This window comes from Ochotona curzoniae, unplaced genomic scaffold (assembly GCF_017591425.1).
Source record: "Ochotona curzoniae isolate NIBS_2020 unplaced genomic scaffold, NIBS_Ocur_1.0 contig_3190, whole genome shotgun sequence".
In the NCBI taxonomy this organism is placed as follows: Eukaryota; Metazoa; Chordata; class Mammalia; order Lagomorpha; family Ochotonidae; genus Ochotona; species Ochotona curzoniae.
The window spans coordinates 9,658,821-9,677,576 of NW_024465751.1; the positions used below are offsets into that span (position 1 = coordinate 9,658,821).

At 56.3% G+C, this 18,756-nt stretch overlaps 1 protein-coding gene across 1 annotated transcript; it reads right to left on the minus strand.

Moving 5' to 3' along the window:
- Positions 1-219: 219 nt before the first annotated feature.
- FAM83A (family with sequence similarity 83 member A) lies at positions 220-8,161 on the minus strand. Its single transcript, XM_040979457.1, has 4 exons — positions 7,679-8,161; positions 4,121-4,288; positions 2,445-2,569; positions 220-736 (listed from the first exon to the last, which is right to left on the minus strand). Exons 1-4 carry the CDS (start codon positions 8,159-8,161, stop codon positions 220-222), a joined length of 1,293 nt encoding a protein of 430 aa, XP_040835391.1.
- Positions 8,162-18,756: the final 10,595 nt, after the last annotated feature.

An 18,756-nucleotide genomic window follows, 5' to 3' on the forward strand; every position in this document is an offset into this window, starting at 1 on the left:
GCCAGACTAGATAGTCACCAGGATGGGTAGGGGTGGTAGGAAATTGAGTATCAACAGGTGGAAGCCCAGGCCTGGGAACATTGCATCCAGGCAACCATGTCAGGTCAGCGCCTTCAGTTCACTGGAAAGTGGCTTCAAAACTGCAAGGTGGTTTGGGTCAGAAGCTCCAGGCACCTCCAGAGCTGGCTCCAGGAAGGGTATCTGGACCAAGGGGGGCCATCAGAAGTAGGGTGTGGCCTGCAGAAAGGGCCTCCAGGTGTGGGCCCCCCTGGCAGGCACCAGGCCTAGCTGCTCCAGCTGCAGCCGTGTGGGCCTGTAGACATTGAAGTTGCTGTAGAGAGCAGGCGGCCTGGGACAGAGCAGGGCTGCCCAGGGGCTGTGGTAGGGCTGAGCCCTGGGAGGTGGTGCTGGCTGTGGGACCCCAGGACTGCAGGGCCCAGGGGACAGGTTCTGATTCTGGGGATTACTGCTGGTTGAGGGGCTGCTGAAGGCGTTGGAGGCAGAGCGATCACTGGCCGAGCTGTTGCTGCTGCTGCTGCTGCTGCTGAGGCCCCCGTGGGGAGGGCTGGTGCCAACTCGAGTCTGTACCAGGGCCGCCAGCCTGGGTGACTTAGGACCCATCACAGGCTTGGAGGAGGCGTAGAGATGGCGGAACTCCTCGTCGAATGGCTCCACCGCCTGGCCAGTGAACTTGGACAGGATGTTCCGGTGCACGTGTCCACAGAGCCAGGTGAAGCTACAGGAGGAGGGGACCGGGTGAGGGTGAGGATGAGGGGGCCTGTGGCCCCCTCCGCACAGGGCGGGAGGGCGACTCCCTTCCCGCTGGAGGGAAGGAGATGCTGGGTCTCCTGCTCAAAGTCACGGCCTGGTGGCCCCGTTCTTACAGGTGTTTGCAGGTGAAGGATTGAGGCTCTAGTTCGTACATGTGTGGTCTCCAGGTGCCCCTAGATGCTCCCCAAGAAAGCAGGAGGGGCTGCAGGGAAGCCGAGCCCTCAGGTCCAGCAGCCCCAGCCTCAGTGTCTCCACCTGTGAAGTGGGACACCACTCGCCTCCTCCACCCACACAGAGCTCTGGGGGAAGCAGCAACATAAAGGGGGCTGTCCTCGGGGGTTTGGGCTGTGTCAGGAAGACCTAAGGCATCTGGGGGCTGGTGCTGTGACACCACGGGTTAAGCCACCACAGCTGCCACCTGCTGCAGTGGCTTCCCGTATGGGGCACCAGTTTGAGTCCTAGCTGCTCCACTTCCTGTTCCCATCCAGGTCCCTGTGTATGCTCCTAGGAAAGTAGCAGAGGGTGGCTCTCCTATCTCTCCTCTTTCTAACTCTTTCAAATAAACAAGTAATTCTTTAGAAAATTATGTATTTATTTTAAAATCAGAGAGACAGATAGTCTGTTCCCTGGAAAACTCCCTGAATGGCTGCTATGGCCAGAGCTGGACTGGTCTGAAGCTGGGAGACAGAAGTTCCTTCCAGGTCTTCCATGTGGGTGCAGGGGCCTAAGCACTTGGGCCATCCTCCACTGCTTTCCCAGGCATATCAGTAGGGAATTGGATTCGAAGTGGAGCAGCTAGGATACTAACCAATGTCCATATGGGATGTTGGCACCACAAGTGGAGGATTAGCCTGCTGGCTCCATGGGAGCTGATGTTAAGAAAGTAGGTGTGAGGTAGGAACCTGATTTTCCAGCGGGAGAATGACCTACTTCCTGTTCTCCCCCATGGCTCCATGTCCCCTGTTGTGGGTGGGTCTGTACCTGCACTTTCCTTCCATCCCATTGGTTGATGTGTCTGTTCCTCTTCCACTGCCTCCATGGCTGGTTTCTGGGGCTTGTTGGCAAGGCCCCCTAGGACAGCCAGTCCTCCCTGCTTCTCTTGCTTCCTGTTGCTCTACCTCTGCCTGGGGAGATGCCCTTGGTGGGGTAACCTACAACCACCTGCACAGTAGCTGTGTCACTGCTGGGGGCACTCACATCCCGTGGTGGAGGCCCTGGTCTAGACCCAGCTCCTTCAATTTTGGCACAGTCCCCTACCACTGTGGGTCCCGAGAGTCACAGTTCAAGGAGTGAGGCCTGTGGCCCCCCAATGAGAAACACACAGGAAGCTCCTGGCTCCTGACTTCATCCTGGCTCAGCCCTGGCTGTTGTGGCCACTGGGGAGCGAACCAGTGGATGGAAGATCTCTGTCTCTCTCTGCCTTCCCATGGAGGAGGAGAAAGGAAGATTTCATGTCTCATTGCAGTTGCTAGGAAAGGTGAGACACCTGGCAGTGCCACTTCACCCGGCAGTCCCCCCCAGAGAAGGCCCAGCCTCTCTGGCTGCTGCCCTGGGCAGGAGCTCTGGCTCAGCCAGGGCGTGTCCTGGGCTGGTGCTGATGTGTGCGCACTAGCAGCGGGGAACTGCTCTGCACCACCTCCAGGAAGCTGACAGGAAGTGAACCCAGTGCTTACCTGTAGGAGCCAGACAGGACCAACCTCCAGTCGGAGATGATGAACTTCTCCTGGACTTGGCCGGCGAATTTCCTGCCTGATTTGGCACAGTACACCTCTCCCGTCACACTCCGGACAGACATGTTCTGCGGGAAGGAGGATGCAGGCGTCGCTTATTGCAGGGGGTGTGCACTGGGGGGTGCCCACCTCCAAAGTGGCGGCTTTGAAAGGTGAGGCTGGCGGGGGGCGGTGAACAGCTCACAGCGGCACAGCCTTTAGGGGCAGGGTTAGTGTCCTACAAGAGACCCCCGAGAGCCCCCTGGATGAGGGTAGTGAGGAGACAGCTGAAGCAGAGATGGCCCTGCCGCCAGGCAGCTTCGTCCTGGTAGGGCTCCTTCACCCCCAGACTGTGAGAAAGGAATCTCCCCATTGTCTTGAAGCCCTGCCACGGAGGCTATTCTACGGCAGTAGCCCAGACAGGCCATAACAATTGGCAAAAGGAAATGCTGGAAGAATTTTCACTAAAGATATAAACACAGGTGACTTCCTGTGTGGTGGGATTATGGGCTGTTTAAGCATCTTCCTTGGCTGACTTTCCTAATTTTTCTTCATTGTCCTGGCATTTGCTGGTGGAAAAAAAGAGAGAGGAGAGAAAAGAGGGTAGAAGCTCAAAGAGGCAGGAAAGAGAACAAGGAGCTGGCACCCATTAAGTTCCCAGCCAAAGCCCCCAGGGACGCCAAGGCCCAGCTCTGTCTTGTAAGTGGCCTCGGTGACAAGGCCCTGACCCTAAGCTGGCCAGAGAGATGGCCCAGTATAACCAAAGGGGTGGCTTTGTGGAGGTCCAGTGGACCCTCCACTGTCCCAAGCCAGGGTGACTCAGCTCATATCACAGCTACCTGTGGTCCCCTGTGCCCTGCCAGCAGCACCTGCTGCCCCAGCCCTGAAGCTGGGGAAACCAGAGGGCAGGGAAGGTGGCAGTCTCCCAAGAGGAAAGGCACATCCCATTAGCCTTTGGTGCCCTTGAAGACAAGGCCTCTGGATTTCTTGGCTGGCCTCATACCCAGGAGATGGGACCCGGCCAGGGTTGAGTCAGAGCAGAGAGGCAAAGGGCGTGAGGTGTCGGGAGGGCCCCTGAACACAGCTGCACTAATGAGGAGGGCAGGGGAAAGGAGGTGGGGGTGGGGGCTTCATCCTGGTCAAGAGGAGCTGCAGTGAGAGGGGAGTCAACCAAGGAAGCCTGTGGACTGCCCTTGACCCTCTTATGGAAACTACAGTGGGGTGGTCGCACTTGACCTTGCATGAGGTGCTCTTGAACTTGGGTGCCTATGTGCCCTGACCTCTGGGGTTTCTTTTCTCCCTGCCAGGAAAGGGATGTGGGGGTGGGGATGTAGCTTCTCTTCAGTGAGATGACCCATGTCCTGTTGGGGCCAAGAAGCTCTACCCTGTCTCCTGTGGGTTCCACGGGTCGCCCTGGCCCAGGAGGCTCTCCCATTGGGCTTCCCCAGCCGACAGGCGAAAGGGGCAGTGATGCTGCCTGCTGCCTCTGTGTCGTTGCCTTGGTGCAGCTCAAGATAGAGGAGGGCCACACGACCCGACTTGCAGGTGAAGCGAGGGGACAAACACCGAGGCATTCACAATCAGGCCTCCCCTTCCTGACCTGACACGCAGCACCCTGGGGACTCTTCCGGGGGTCCTACCTTGAGGTGACCATCAGAGATCTGGAGTTTGTCACACATTTCCTGGAACAGCGCCACACCTGCCTGGTCCAGGAGCACGCAGACAAACACCCTGCGCTTGTTGGCCGCCTCCAGGAGGTCACAGAAGATCTCCACGTCAGTGAACACGTCCATCAGGATGGCCAGGACCTGGCACGAAGGAGGGCAGGGTCACAGAGAAGCTGGGGCCCCACGCTAGCCCCAGTGGCCGGCAAGACCTATATCCAGTGCTGTTCTACTGGAGGGGTGGTTCTAATCCCGGCAGCTCCACTTCCCATCCAGCTCCCTGCTTGTGGCCTGGGAAAGCAGTGGAGGATGGCCCAAAGCCTTGGGACCCTGGGTCCATGTAGAAGATCCAGAAGAAGCTCCTGGCTTTGGACTATGGCAGGCTGCTGTGGAAGCCATAGTTAACAGTCCATGCGATCCAGACGAAAGGGCTGTGCCAGGAGTTTGGGCACTTTGGCTCCAGACCTGGTGCTACTAGAAGCTGCTAGAAGCCAGCTGTGTGCCTTTGAGCAAGTCATTTGGCCTCTCTGGGTCCCAGTCTCCAGATGCTGTGCATCCAGAAAGCCTCTGAGGTTGTGCAAGATGAGGCTCTTCCTGCATGTAACCTGAGCACCACAGAAAGCAAAGGTTCTGGGGCCGGCATCGCAGTGTGGCAGCTAAAGCTGCTGCCACCTACAGTGCCAACATGCATATGGGCACCTGTTTGAGTCCTGGCTGTTCCACCTCTGATGCTCTCCTTGCTAGTGTGCCTGGGAAGGCAGCAGAGGAGGGCTGCTCTCATTGAGCTCAAGGAAGTGGGTGACAAACGGGACTCCTTCCTCCATGGGTTTACAAGGGGCAGCCAAGGGGCACTAGGAATTTCACTGCTTTTGCAGCATCCTTTTTTTAAAAAAAGATTTATTTTGTATGGGAAAGGCAGATATACAGAGAAGGGGATACAGAGAGAAAGATCTTTCATCCACTGGTTCACTCCCCAAGTGGCCATAATGGCTGGAACTGGGCTGATCTGAAGCCAGGAGCTTCTTCTGGTCTCCCACATGGGTGCAGGGTTCAAAGGCTTTGGGCCATCCTCGTCTGCTTTCTCGAGGAGCTGGATGTGAAGGGGAGTAGCCGGGACATAAACCGGCACCCTTATGGGATCCTGGCAGATGCAAGGCTACTAGGTTATTGTGTTAGATCCCGCAGCATCCTTTAAAACAAATTTTACGGGCCCGGCGATGTGGCCTAGTGGCTAAAGTCCTCACCTTGAACGTGCCAGGATCCCACATGGGTGCCGGTTCTAATCCCAACAGCTCCACTTCCCATCCAGCTCCCTGCTTGTGGCCTGGGAAAGCAGTGGAGGACGGCCTAAAGCTTTGGGACCCTGCACCCTTGTGGGATACCTGGAAGAAGTTCCTGGATCCTGGCTTCGGACCGGCATAGCATCAGGCGTTGTGCTCACTTGGGGAGTGAATCATCAGATGGAAGATCTTCCTCTCTGTCTCTCCTCCTCTCTGTATATCTGACTTTCCAGTAAATAAATAAATAAATCTTAAAAAAAAAAAACAAACCAAATTTTACAACTTATTTTGTGTTTATTTGAGAAGCTACGATAGGAGAGAATTTCTATCCACTGCTTCAGTGCCCCAAATCCCAGGAACTCCATCTGGGTCTCGCATGTGGAGGGAAGGGCCATTGTCAGATGCTTTCCATGGTGCCCACAAACAGGAAGCAGCAGAGTCAGGCGCTGGGACTCAGCACCCCAGGGGGCTCTTCCTAAGCACCCCTACCCTTTCTCTTGGGCTCGCTGCTGTCTGATGAGAGGGGAAGCAGCCAGGAGAACACTCAGGCAGGTTCCCCCAGGAGTCTCCGTGTAGCTTCTCTCCACCCCTGCCCACCTGGTCCCAATGCCCCTTCTATTCTCCTACCTCCCTGACAGCCCTGGCTGGGGATCCTGCTAGTCCTTGATTCCACCACCCTCCACCAGCACATCCATGGGAGCAGACCTTCCTCGAGCCCTCTGCCTGTGCATGCATGCATGAGTGGATAACACAAACCCTGACTGCAGGAGTCTGGCAAGCAACACAAACAGGTGCAATGCAATAGAGGGGTGGGGACAGCAGCAAAGAGGATCAACCTGAAGAAGTGGCCATAACTCCAAGTGAGCCAGGCCCGCCTGCTGTCTGCCTGCCTGACTGCCTGTGCCCCTTGGGCATGCTCACTTTTCAGTGAAGTCCTTGGAGTCGCAGGGCTGTCCTAGAGGCATAACATGCTGTGTGAGTGAGAAGGACCTGGTGGGGCGGGGAGTGTGCTCAGGGCCACGGAGGTGGGAGGAAGCCTTAGCAGATGGGGAGTGAAGGAAGGTGAGGGCTCAGCCCAGGACCAGTTTAACAAGCCCCAGCTTGGCCTCCCTCCAGGTATCTTGCAACACTTCTGAGCCCTGCTCCTGGGAGAGCCCTCAACTTCACACATGGGAACAGGAAGGGAGCGCAGACCTGACAGGCAGTGAGGCCGCCCCAGGGCTCCTGATTGGCTCCCTGCAGTCAAGTGGGCTGTCAGTTGTTAATACTACCTTGTCCTGGTGCCCAAGCAGCCAAGCCACACCAACATTGCCTGCTCCATCTGCATCCCCTTCCAGTGGATTTTTCCAGAACTTCCTACAACTCCCACCATGCGCTATCTCTCTGTGGGCTTTTCCTGGAACTTCAAATATTGAACTTGAGAAATACTCAAAAGACTGGGATCCTAGCCACATATCAGCATTTTAAAAAATTATTTTTTAAAAGATGTATCCAAATAAAACATTTTAGAGACAGAGAAAAATCAGTCTTGACAGATACTGAATCTATCCATCTTTACAGGTGATAAATTTCTGTCTGAGAGTCCCCTCTTGCCCCTGCCCCTGTCCAGCTGTGAGGGGTGAGGGGGAAGAAGGTGGGCATCCCCTGCCCTGTGTCCCAGGCTGCATCCCTCTTACACCTTCCGAACTGGGAGAGGCATCCACTGAGGGCCTGGGGTTTCAGGGCCTCTGGTGGGACATGCCACCTGCCTTCAGGGGACCTGGAATTCTTTCAGCCCAAACACTTCTCTCTTAGGACTTGTTCTCTTCCAGTCACCTGTAAAGATCTACATCCTCTGGGGACAGGGACACCCAGACTGGCCACTGGCTGGGTGCGGTGTGTCCCCAGGGAGTGGGCCCCGTCATCAGCAAGGACAGAAGCAGGTGCCTAGCCCCACGTAAGGAATTCAGCACAGCTGTGCTTGCTGGGTCCCCGAGCGCGCCGCAGCAAATGACGTGAGCGGGGTAAAATGCAGGAAAAGTGACCCCGGTGTGGGAAACAGCTCAGGCAAAGGGACCCTTGGGAAGGGTGGCAGGAGGAGAGGGGGCGTGGCCTGGCCCAGGGCTGCAACAGGCAGGGTCAGGAGGTCAGTGGGTCAGCCTTCCAGGGCCAGACAGCACGAGGCCTTCACCTCCATCCCAGGCCCCAGTCTTCCACACCCCCACCTTGTGTTCTTTCACCCAAGGCCAAGGGCACGGGGCTGGGCCACCGCTACCTGGCTGCTCCTGGCGATGCAGCGGCGCACGAGGTCCCTGAGGTTGTTGTGCTTGTCCGTCTGGAAATAAACAGTGGCGGTGGACTTCTCCTGCAGGTAGGGCTTCTCGGCTGCGGCCCACGTGTGCAGCAGGGCCGGTTCACTGCCCTCCGAGGCCACGGGAAAGTAGGTACCTGACTGGAGGGAGCTGGTGTCTAGGGCCTTGGGCCCGACCTCGGTGGCGCCTGCGGTAGCATCGGAGGCACAGTGGGGCTCCTTGGCCCAGGCCTGGATGTACTGGGCCTCCACCGAGGACAGGAAGTCCACCTCGCCCTCTTGGTAGAGCGCCCGCCGGTAAGCCTCGGGACCCCCGTCCAGGAGGGCATCTGTAGCCAGCCGGACGCTCTCGTTGTCGCTGAAGTCGGCCCTTCCTGGCCGGATCCACTGGCTCTTGACATCTTCCAGACGTTTCCTGATCTTGCCCATGAGTCTTGACCGGCTCATGCTGGCGCCGAGCGCTTTTCTGGACCAATCCGCTGCGGCGGCGCTCTTGGGAGGCTAGCTGGCGGTGGTGTGCAGAGCTCCGGCTCACTCTCCCGCTGCTCAGAAAAGCGACTCTGTGCAGTCTGGCTCTGGGGCCGCAGCCCAGGGCGGGCTTATCTTCGAGGGAGCCTCCCTGCCTGCAGGCTGGAGGCTGGTGCAGGCCCCGCCTTGGCACTGCCAGCCTGGGATATTTGCTCCCTGCCAGCCGGGGTGAGCCTGTTCTCCCGCCCACCTGATTGCACAACACATCTGGGGTTCCCAGGCCCGGGGCGCTTGGGGCAGATCCTGGAGCCTCCCCTGGCCTGGAGGGGTCTGCACGCTCCCCCTCAGCACAAATGCTAATTGATCCAAAGACTCAGACTTCCCTGGAGCAGGAGGAGGGAATGCTGCCCTGGTAGGAGCCAGCGTAGAGGGGGCTGGGCGCCTCTCTAGTGAGGTTGCAGGTGTCCTGGTCCCAGGAAGGTGCTCCTCTCTGCTCTGCCGTCCTGGGCTAGATAGGGTGGGGTTTGCACTCTGCAAAGAGCCCATGCTGAGCTGAAGGGGTTGGGTGTTCTAGCTCAAGAAGGATCCAGGCTGGGTCCCCCGGGGGCCACAGGGTCAGATCCTTTGGTTGCTGCACAGGGGAGGGGTGGCAAGTGGGGGTGAAAGGGATGAATGTCGCAGAAGTAACCGCCCTTCCTTCCTGGGCTGGATGCCCCAGGGCCTGGTGGGGAGTCCCGGCTGTGCTAGGTGCAGACTGTGAGGCTGGGCTGGGGTTCAGAGCTTGGAAGGGGGGGGCGGCCAGTGCAGAGTCAGGGAATGAGTGGGTCTGTCCTGCAGTGGATGTATGCGTGGACCCTGGAGCTCAGCCCCTGAGAGACTGCTGGGTGACAGAGTACAACACATCCCAGCATCTTCCAGCCCTGGGGGAAGCTTTGTATCCATCCACACCTACCTACCAGGGGCCAGGTGCCCTGAGAGCCAGTCAGGTCTCAGCACCTCTGGCTCCTGCCCAGAGTGTTCTCCTGGGAGTTCAAGGAGGAGGAGGCTGCGTGGGAGTGGGGAGGCCCCAGTGCTGGGATCAGAGCCCCGAGGACCTGCCAAGGACCTGCCGGGATGTTGGGGCCACGTGGGGGCTGTTCAGAGCCACCACCCCAGTGACAGCCCAAGTGTCCTGGAGCCAGCGCTCCTCCCAGGACGGCAGCGTGGTTGCCTGCAGCTGATGGCAGCCGCGCCCCATGGAGTTCAGTCCAGGAGCATCACAGTAGGGGCCAGCTTTGTGGCTTATCAAGTAAAGTCTCCATCTGCTATGGCAGCATTCCACATGGGCACTGGTTCATGTCCCGGCTACTCCGCTCCCCCCCAGCTCCCTACTGATGTACCTAGGAAAACCAGCAGAGAATGGCTCAAGTCTTTGGGTCCATGCACCCACTTGGGAGACTCAGAAGCAACTCCTGGCTTCTGGCTTCAGACTGGCCCAGCTCCAGCCATTGCAGCCACTAGGCAAATGAACCAGAAGATGGATCTTTCTGTCTCTCTTTCTCCTCTATAATCCTGCCTTTCCAATAAAAATAAGATAAATCTTGGCAGGAAAAAAAAGGCAGAGAAAGTAAGTCACAATCTTGGGCCATCTCTCTTTCATCTCCTCCTGCTCATTCCCAGAGACTTGGAGAGTGCATACCCCGTCAACCTTTTCTTTTTATTGCCTCCTACCCCCGGGTCTGCTCCCTTCCATCTTCCACCAACTTTTTTTTTTTTTTTAAGATTTTTGTTTTAATTGCAAAGTCAGATATATAGAGAGGAGGAGACAGAGAAGAAGATCTTCTGTCCAATGATTCATTCCCCAAGTGAGCGCAATGGCCGGAGCTGCACTAATCTGAAGCCAGGAGCCAGGAGCTCTTTCAGGTCTCCCACGCGGATGCAGGGTCCCAGGGCCTTGGGCTGTCCTCAACTGCTTTCCCAGGCCACAAACAGGGAGCTGGATGGGAAGTGGGGCTGCCAGGATTAGAACCAGTGCCCATATGGGATTCTGGCAGGTTCAAGGCAAGGACTGTAACCGCTAGGCCACTGCACTGGGCCCCACCAACTCTTGCTGATGGAGATTGACAGGAGCTCTCCCCCACATCCCCTCCCCCTGCAGTCCAGGATGTGTCCTCCTGGGCCTCCTGTCTCTGTCACCTTGGTCCAGGTCTTGTGCAGGAGGTAATCTGTGGGAATTGTTGGGCCCATCCCATGACTCTTAAGCCATCCATGGCTCCCCATTGTTTGCCCAAAGAAACATGGGTCCCAAGCATGCCTAGCACTGGGACTCTATACAGAGTGCCCATGTGGTCACTGCTGAGTGCTTGCTGCATGGGAGCCTGCCCACGTGGGTGGGGGCAGGACTTCAGGGCCCGCCCCTTCCTTCCTTCCTCTCTTTCTTTCTTTCTTTCTTTCTTTCTTTCTTTCTTTCTTTCTTTCTTTCTTTCTTTCTTTCTTTCTTTCTTTCTTTCTTTCTAAGATTTACTTTATTTTTATTGAAAATTCAGATATACAAAGAGGAGGAAGGACAGAGAGGAAGATCTTCCATCTGTTGATTCACTCCCCAAGTGGTCGCAATGGCTGGAGCTAAGCCGATCCAAAGCCAGGAACCTCTTCCAGGTCTTCCACGCTGGTGCAGAGCCCCAAGGCTTTGGCCTGTCCTCGACTGCTTTCCCAAGCCACAAGCGGGGAGCTGGATGGGAAGCAGGGCCTCCAGGATACGAACAGGTGCCCGTATGGGATCCTGGAGTGTGCAAGGCAAGCACTTCAGCCGCTAGGCTACTGTACCGGGATCCTTCAGGATCCATTTCACAGGAGAGCAAAGCGAGGCTCATGCCACTGGAGCAATTTGCTCCAGATAGCACGGCTGACCCTGGCAGAGCCTGGCACAGGCTTCACTACCTGCTCCTGTCTCCACTCACAGAGTGGATCGGCTCCTCGGATCCCTCCCGGGATGTTCAAGGGGGACATGAAGGAGGTGGAAAGTTTTCTGGGGTCTCCTCTCACCTGCACCTAATTCCCTGCTGCAGGGAGAAATGAGTGAGCGCCCCCTGAGGCGGGGTGAGGACCTGCAGGAGACTTTTCCTCCTGACCTCCCACAGACACCGCCCACCCCTTCCAATCCTGTCCTTCAGAACAGGCAAGCGCTCCCATCCCCCAGGCCAGCACTCCTGCAGACGTTACTAGCTAGCTGATCGTGGAACTCGTGCACAGTGAGCTGGGAATGAGCCCTTTCTAGAAGGAACCTCAGCCAGGCGAGAAACCCTCGGGTTTACCGATGAGAAGACTGTTGCCCAGGAAGGGAAGTGACTATATTCAGAGTCACCCGGCCAGGCAGTGCTTGTCATCCACTTCGTCCTGCCTCGCCCCTCCCCTGCAACCCAGCCCTGGGAAGTGTCTTCATCCCAGTGGGCTGCTGACCCGGGAAGGCTGGTTGTGGCTGAGCCATGTGCCTGCATGCACACATGTGCAACCACACGCATGCGCACACACGTGCCCACATACTGAGGACTTGTCACAGCACTGTGACGACAGAATGGCATTCTTGAGTGTCGTTCAGGCAGGATTCTGCCAGCTGGCATTCGTGGGGACAAACCCCGGAGGCTGCTATGTCCTGCAGCACACAGCATAGCACCCTGGGAAAAGGCTGTCTTGTGGATGGCATTGGGCCTGCTGGTCTAGGTTCCTGGCCCTGGGGGTGGCTGACGTGTGGTGCGGTACTCCTCTGCCATCGCTCCAGTTGGTCCCTCAGCAGGAAGTCCTGGCCCCCACCATCACAGTTGGTTCAACGCATCCCTGGTATCCAAGCTTGCCTGGCCACTCTCAGCTCTGAGTGGCAAAGCGCTCCTAGTTCTTGTGCCCGTTCAGTGGTGTGCTAGTGATGGGGGTCCTGCCTCCCCGTCTGCCCTGTGCCCACACTGGTGTGTGGCCTGCGGGGGCAACCTGAGGATCTCACTGAACTCCTGGCCACTTCCCCTCTCGTCAGCTGATACAGAGTTTGGCACTCCGCTTGCCTAACTCACTTAACCCTCAAGACAACCACAACATGCAGGAAGGACACAGCGCAGAGGTCGCGAAGCCTGGGGGAGAAGGTTTGGTGTCCTTCCGGGCAGGAGGGGCCCAGAGTTCCTTCCAAGTACGCGGTCTGCCTGAGCGCACAGATGACTGCAAGTTCCTGGCCTGCTGTTACTCACCAGCATGTTTTCAGGCTCATTAAAGATACGCCTGCTTCCCCTCTCCACTCTCCCCTCCCTTTCTGCAACAATGCAGTGGCTGGGTGAGTCACAGCGTGGTGAGCCAACATGGCGGGAAGCCGTGCTTTGTCCCAGGATGGGTGTCAGAGCCCAGGTGGGGTGTGGAGAGCAGAGCTGAGATGGCCTCAGGAGGGAGCGGGGAGGGGGCGTCTTGGAGGGGCTGGTGCTTAGAGTCTAGGCACGGCGTTCATGCAGGGGTGGGGCAGCCTGTAAGGGGGCTTCAGGGCCTGAACTGGGAGGGAAGGAGCATGGTAGATGGGTTAGTTACAGGGGGCACTGATAAATGCATACGCATTGCAAGGGTGGTGGGGACCAGGCTTCTCACCGTCAGGAATGGCGAGAAAGAGGCCAGAGTGTGGCACATAGGGTTAAGCTGTGAGCTGAGATGCCAGTATCTCCAAAGGGGCACCCATTCAAGGCCCAGCTGCTCCGCTTCCAATCCAGCTCCCTGCTAATGAGCCTGGGAAGGCAGTGGAGGATGGCTTGAGTCCTTGGGCCCCTGCATGTATGTGGGAGACCTAGAAGCAACTCCTGGCTGCTGGCCTTGGCCTGGTCCATCCTGGGCTGGTGGGGACATGAGGGAGTGAAGTAGCAGACAGAAGCTGTCTGACTCTGCTTTCCAAATGTGTAAATGAGTTTGTTTTAAACATATGGAAAGGAACACATTAAAGGCAGGAGAGCTCATCTCTCTGACTCTGCCAAGGACCTAGAGTGCCTCATCAAAAGGTGGAAAGAACAGCAGGTTGAACAAGGACACTATAGGTCAAGTTCTCCAGTCAGCGCCTAAGGCCGTGAAATAGACATGGACAGCCAATGGGCACGGGAGGTAGGGTCTCGCCTACAGCGCAACAAAGCCAATCCCATGTCAGAATTGAGACTACTCGGGCAACACACCCAGGACATGTCCCTCCCCATTGGGTCCTTGGGATGATTTCAGGAGGACCATTTTTGTCCCCTGGTGTTGATGTGATCTGGCAGCAAGGAGTGGAACAGTATGTGCCCACCCCACGGTCACAGGAGGGAGGGCAAGGGTTTTTTCTCACCCATCTTCTCCACCTTCCCTCCCCATCCTGCTTTGGAGGCCTGCATGGGTCTGAAATCCTCTCACTTCTATAACAAACACTAAAAAAAAAAAAAATAAATTAAAAAGTACATGGGGCCGTCACTGTGGCTCAATGAGTTAGTTCTTCCCCTTTAAGCATCAGCATCCAATATGGGTGCCAGTTCATGTCCTGGCTGCTTCACTTCCCATCCAGCTCCCTGCTGACAGCCTGGAAAAGCAGCAGAGGATGGGCTAAAGTCTTGGCACCCTGTACTCATGTGGAGACCTAGAAGAGACTCCTGGATCCTGGCTCTGAATTGGCTGAACTCCAGTCATTGAGGCAATTTATGAAGTAAACCGGAAGATGCAAGATCTTTCTCTCTTTCTCCCTGTAAATCTGCTTTCCTGATAAAAAATAAACAAATCTTTTTTTTTTTTAAGGGAAGCAACAAGAAATTTTGCAACACACAAACAGATGAGATGTAACCTTAACCGAGCATCAGTGAGCGTCTCATCCACAGTGGGACGGAGGGAAATATTGACAAGCCACTGATGGCAACAAGAGCCACAACAGAGTCACACAGTTACCTACCACGCTGCACGTCCTGGCTCTATTTCTGAGGGAATATCAGGCAGCCAAGGGGAGAGCCCGCTTACAAAGCAGCTGCCCATTCACCTCCAAAGCATCCAAGTCAGGGGGTCGTGAGGGTAGCAGGGAGCTGGATCTGATGTGAAGCAGCAAGGACTTGAACCTGAGCCCATATGGAATACCAGGTGGCAATTTCATCTAATATGCCACATCAGTCCCTGGAATTTTTTTAGAAGTATTTTTTTGGGTGATTCCACAAGGAGGTACCACTCAGAAAAATTTCTCTCTGAGATGGCGGAGAGGGGACAAGAACAGTGACCCCAAAGGGCTCCTGCCGCATCCCCTCTGCCCCCTGGAGCAGCCCTGGGATGCTTGAGTAAATGACCCCCCTGGAGGACTTTAGAGCCCTGGGAGGCTCCGTGGGCCCCTCCCCAGTCCTTGCTCTGCCCGCAGCCACACCTGCAGCTGCTGTAGGGAAACATCCACTGTCAGCTCTGAGTGTAGGAGTGGGGTGGTGGCACGCATGCCATGGCCTTGCTTCCTCCAACCAGCAGGGCCTGTCCCCATTAACCACTGGCACATAGTAGGCAGGTGAGTAATTGGCTGAGGGCCCAAGTCACGGGTCAGCTTACACGGAAGGTACATGTGTGTTTCCTACAGGCAAGGACCGACTTTCCCCTACAATTACAATCCAGCCAACCTAACCAGCCAGGACATCAGCGGTGACCATGATTGCCTCTGAAATCCACAGCCCCCATGTAAGCTTTGCCAGTTGCACCTGGTGTTTCTTTTGCAGTTCTACATCACACTCATGCTGCAGAATCACATTTTGTTGGCTGAACAGTCATGGCTTACCCCTCGAGGGGGCAGCCAGGAGTGGGGGGCCATGGTCTGGGGAATGGAGGATGAGGGGCCCTCCCTGCCCCATCCCCCATCAGGGCCTGCTGCAGCATGAAAAGCCTGCTCTCATCATCTGATGACCCGAGAAGTGCCAGTTCGATTGAAAATAAGTTGGCATAATTAATGAGATGGGTAAATAGCTCCCTGTCAACACCAATCAATCCTCTTGGCATTAAATCAGCTTAGTGAAGACAGGGTGGAGCAGGGAGCTGGCAGCTGCTGCTTCTGCCAGCAGGCAGGGTGGGAGCCACCTTGGGTCTGGGGATCCTGGCAGGCACCCAAGCCTCACCCATGTGCTCACCCACCCACCCACCCACCCATCAGTGGGGTCTTCTACCATTGCTTTACATAGGAGTAGCCTCCCCAGGGTGGTCCTCCATGATTCTGTCACTAGCACCCAACAAAACCACAGCTGGACGCCCAGGGTCCCAGGAGCAAAATGCTTGGTGCTCTTATTTCCTACTTCTGAGTCCCAAGGATGTAGCTGGAAACTTCTAACTTGCACCAAAACCCTGGGCTTTCCCGTTCATGGGTTAGTAAACACGTGGGAGCCTTTAGGAAACAAACTTGGAGGTGGTACAGTTCACCCCTGCTGTGGGCACCTGTGTGGATTTTGAAAGACACTGTCATGTAAGCTGATGTGGGATAATGCAGCTAGCTGAGTTGGAACCACAGGTCCTGTCTCACGTCATTCTCTCCTATCTGGCTGTCACAATACTGCTTTCCCAGGATGCCCTAGTTTCATCCGGGACCTGGGCAGGATCACCGTATAAGTAATGTATATGAAGGTACACATGGAATTAGAATTAAAAACAAAAAAGCTTTGTTCCAGAATCCAGGGACAGAGACCAAGTCATCTTCCTGATTGTGTGATGCCATCACTCGCATGGCAGTGGCATCTGTGGTGCTGGCACATTCAGGCTGGGGGCAGGGGTCAGAACAGCTAGTCCCGAAAGCACGGTCCAGGGTAGCTTCCACCATAGTCTCTTCAGCGGCTCAGAGGCCATTCCTCTTGCCACCTGCATCACAGCACACATCCCTGACATGTCCTGTTCACACGTTTGTTTCCCTACTTAGTGCCTGTCAGTGAGGGAGGAACCAATGTGATCCCCAAGCCCGCCTGACACCTGCACTTGGTACATAACCCATGGAACCTCTGATCATCTTCTATCAGTCCTGGTTCCTGGAGAGAGCAGAAGGGCCTGTGTTGTGGTCAATGGCAGAGGCCAGCATCCCCCATTAGAGGGCTTGTTCAAGTCCCTGCTGCTCCATTTCCATTCTACCTTCCTGCTAAAGGGCCTGGGAAAGCAGCCAAGGACGGCCCACATGCCTGCCACCCACGTGGGAGACCAGGATGGAGTTGTAGGCTCCTGGGTTGGGCTGGCCTAGCCCAGAGTTGGTTGTTGGGTCCTCCTAGGGAGTGAACCAGCAGATAGAAGATCTCTCTTGTTTCTTCCCTCTCTCTGTAAGTCCGCCTTTCAAGCAGATAAAATAGGGCCTGGCACGATAGTGTAGCGGTTAAAGTCCTCACCTTGAACGGACTGGGATATCATATGGACGCCAGTTCTAATCCCGGCGGCCCTGCTTCCCATTCAGCTCCCTACTTGTGGCCTGGGCAAGCAGTTGAGGACAGCCCAAAGCTTTGGGACCCTGCATCGGCATGGGAGACCCAGAAGAGGCTCCTGGCTCCTGCCGTTGCGGCCGCTTGGGGAGTGAATCGTCGGACGAATCATTGGACTGAAGATCTTCCTCTCTGTATATCTGCCTTTCCAATAAAAGAAACAGAGTCTGAATATAAATGGACTCACAGACTCAGGAGAGCAAAAGTTATCACTCAGTCCTTCCATGAATACTGACTGATCACCTGCTACATGTGTGTGAGGGGAGTGTGCTGCAGAATCTTGGTTCTAGGACCTCCCTGCCCAATCAATGCTGCTTTGCAATAGGATTTCCTCCCTTTGGCCATCAGCCTGCTGCCCAAGTTCATGGAAGCCTGGAAGCCTTCAGGTGCCGATGAGGCAACTTTGCCCTAACACCGTTGTGCAACTTCAGGCACAGGCGTAGGGGGTAGAGCTTGCTGATTCACACTGGAAAGGGTTGGCGCTGGGGCAGCCCAGCCCATGCACACCTGGCTCACTTGTGGCTAACTGTGCCCTCGCCCCGGGAAAGGGGGCACCTCAGGCCTTGTGACCCAGCACAGCCTGGGGAGTAGGACACACAGCAAGCCCAGCCATCCCTTTACACCTATTGGACCTCGGGCAAAATCACCACCCTGTTGCATGTCTGAACCCAGAAGGGACATTCCCTGTTCCTGAGAGCCTCACGGCTGCCAGGGCCACCCGTATTGCCTCCACCTGTCTCTTCTGGGGTAGGGGTGCTGTGGAAGGGCCTGGGGAGCTGTCACCCTTGCTTCTCCCCTGCCCAGGGACCCACAGGGCCTCCCATCCCATATGGGGAGAGCAGGCAGTGCCCTGAATGTCTATGCCTCACGAGTCTGGTGACAGGAGTGAGAGACCACGCACCTGGCGACTAGCAGGTGCATTCGGGATAGGATTCAATCCCGCGGACACCACATAGATCCACTGCAGTCCTGCTAAGTTTTGACATAAACTGGGGACAACTGGAGAGCAGTCACTGGCTGGGGGAGAAGAGGAGGAGCGTCCAGCGTTGGGGCGTGGTTGGAGCCACTCTGCAACAGCTCTGGAGGCCGTGGGATGCCTGGGGAGCCGTGGGCCAAGGGGTGGGGCCTGTGGTCTTCTCTGTGCTGAGTCAGCAAGGGTCACACAGCAGGGGTCAGGGCAAGACCTCCTGGTTGCTTCCAAAACAGTCTGACTCACAGAGCACTGTCCCTCGGTCAGGGCTGAGGCTGGAGGACTGTGGCCTTGTTCTGGCCTGGACAGAGGACAAAAGAACCGCTGCTGCTCTTTCCTCCTCAGCCTCTGGGTTGCCCTAGGCTTGCGCAGCTGACCAGGAGCTTAAAACGACACCTGGGCCCCCATGCAAGCCCCGCCTTGTTCCCACGCTCTGACTGGGCGTCCTCAGGTCTGGCAAGGCTCCTGGAGGCCTGAGGATGCCCAGCAGGCTTTTCTCTGCCCAGGACCTTTGCCTCCTCTCAGCTTCTTGGTCCCTCTCTCTATTTTAATTCTAAGCAGAGAGAACTGGAAAGGAAATGGGAACAGCTAACACAGACCCAGGAACCAGCTCAGCCCCTGGGGGTCGGGCACAGCACTTTGGGCTGGCAGGGAGGGGGCTGCCCGTTCTAGACGTTCTAGAATGAGGAGACTCAGGGTGGCAGGGTGCTCTGACCCAACACCACAACCTGGGACTATGCCTGCAACACAATATGTGTCAAGGCGTTGCAAGCTGAGCTCCCAGGCAGCACACCGCAGCAGGAAGCTGCACCCAGGACCAAGGCTGGCTGGAACACAGACACCCCAAAGGGGAATTCAGTCGCTCTGCCAAACACCTACTTTCCCAGGACACGTAAAAAAATGCTATGAGGCCATGAACTCAGTTGTACTGCTTTTTTTCTTTTTAAAGATTTATTTTTTTATTATTATTATTTTTATTGGAAAGGCGGATATACAGAGAGGAAGATCTTCCGTCCGATGATTCACTCCCCAAGTGAGCGCAACAGGCCGATGCTATGCCGATCCGAAGCCAGGAGCCTCTTCCGGGTCTCCCACGCGGGTGCAGGATCCCAAAGCCTTGGGTCGTCCTCGTCTGCTTTCCTGGGCCACAAGCAGGGAGCTGGAAGGGAAGCGGGGCAGCC

Excerpts from the sequence above, each read along its gene's own strand:
- FAM83A (XM_040979457.1), bottom strand. The coding sequence starts at position 8,161 with ATGAGCCGGTCAAGACTCATGGGCAAGATCAGGAAACGTCTGGAAGAT. Across the intron at positions 4,289-7,678 it reads GCATCGCCAGGAGCAGCCAG|GTCCTGGCCATCCTGATGGA; the intron begins GTAGCGGTGGCC and ends CCTTCGTGCCAG. Across the intron at positions 737-2,444 it reads GTCCTGTCTGGCTCCTACAG|CTTCACCTGGCTCTGTGGAC; the intron begins GTAAGCACTGGG and ends CTCCTCCTGTAG.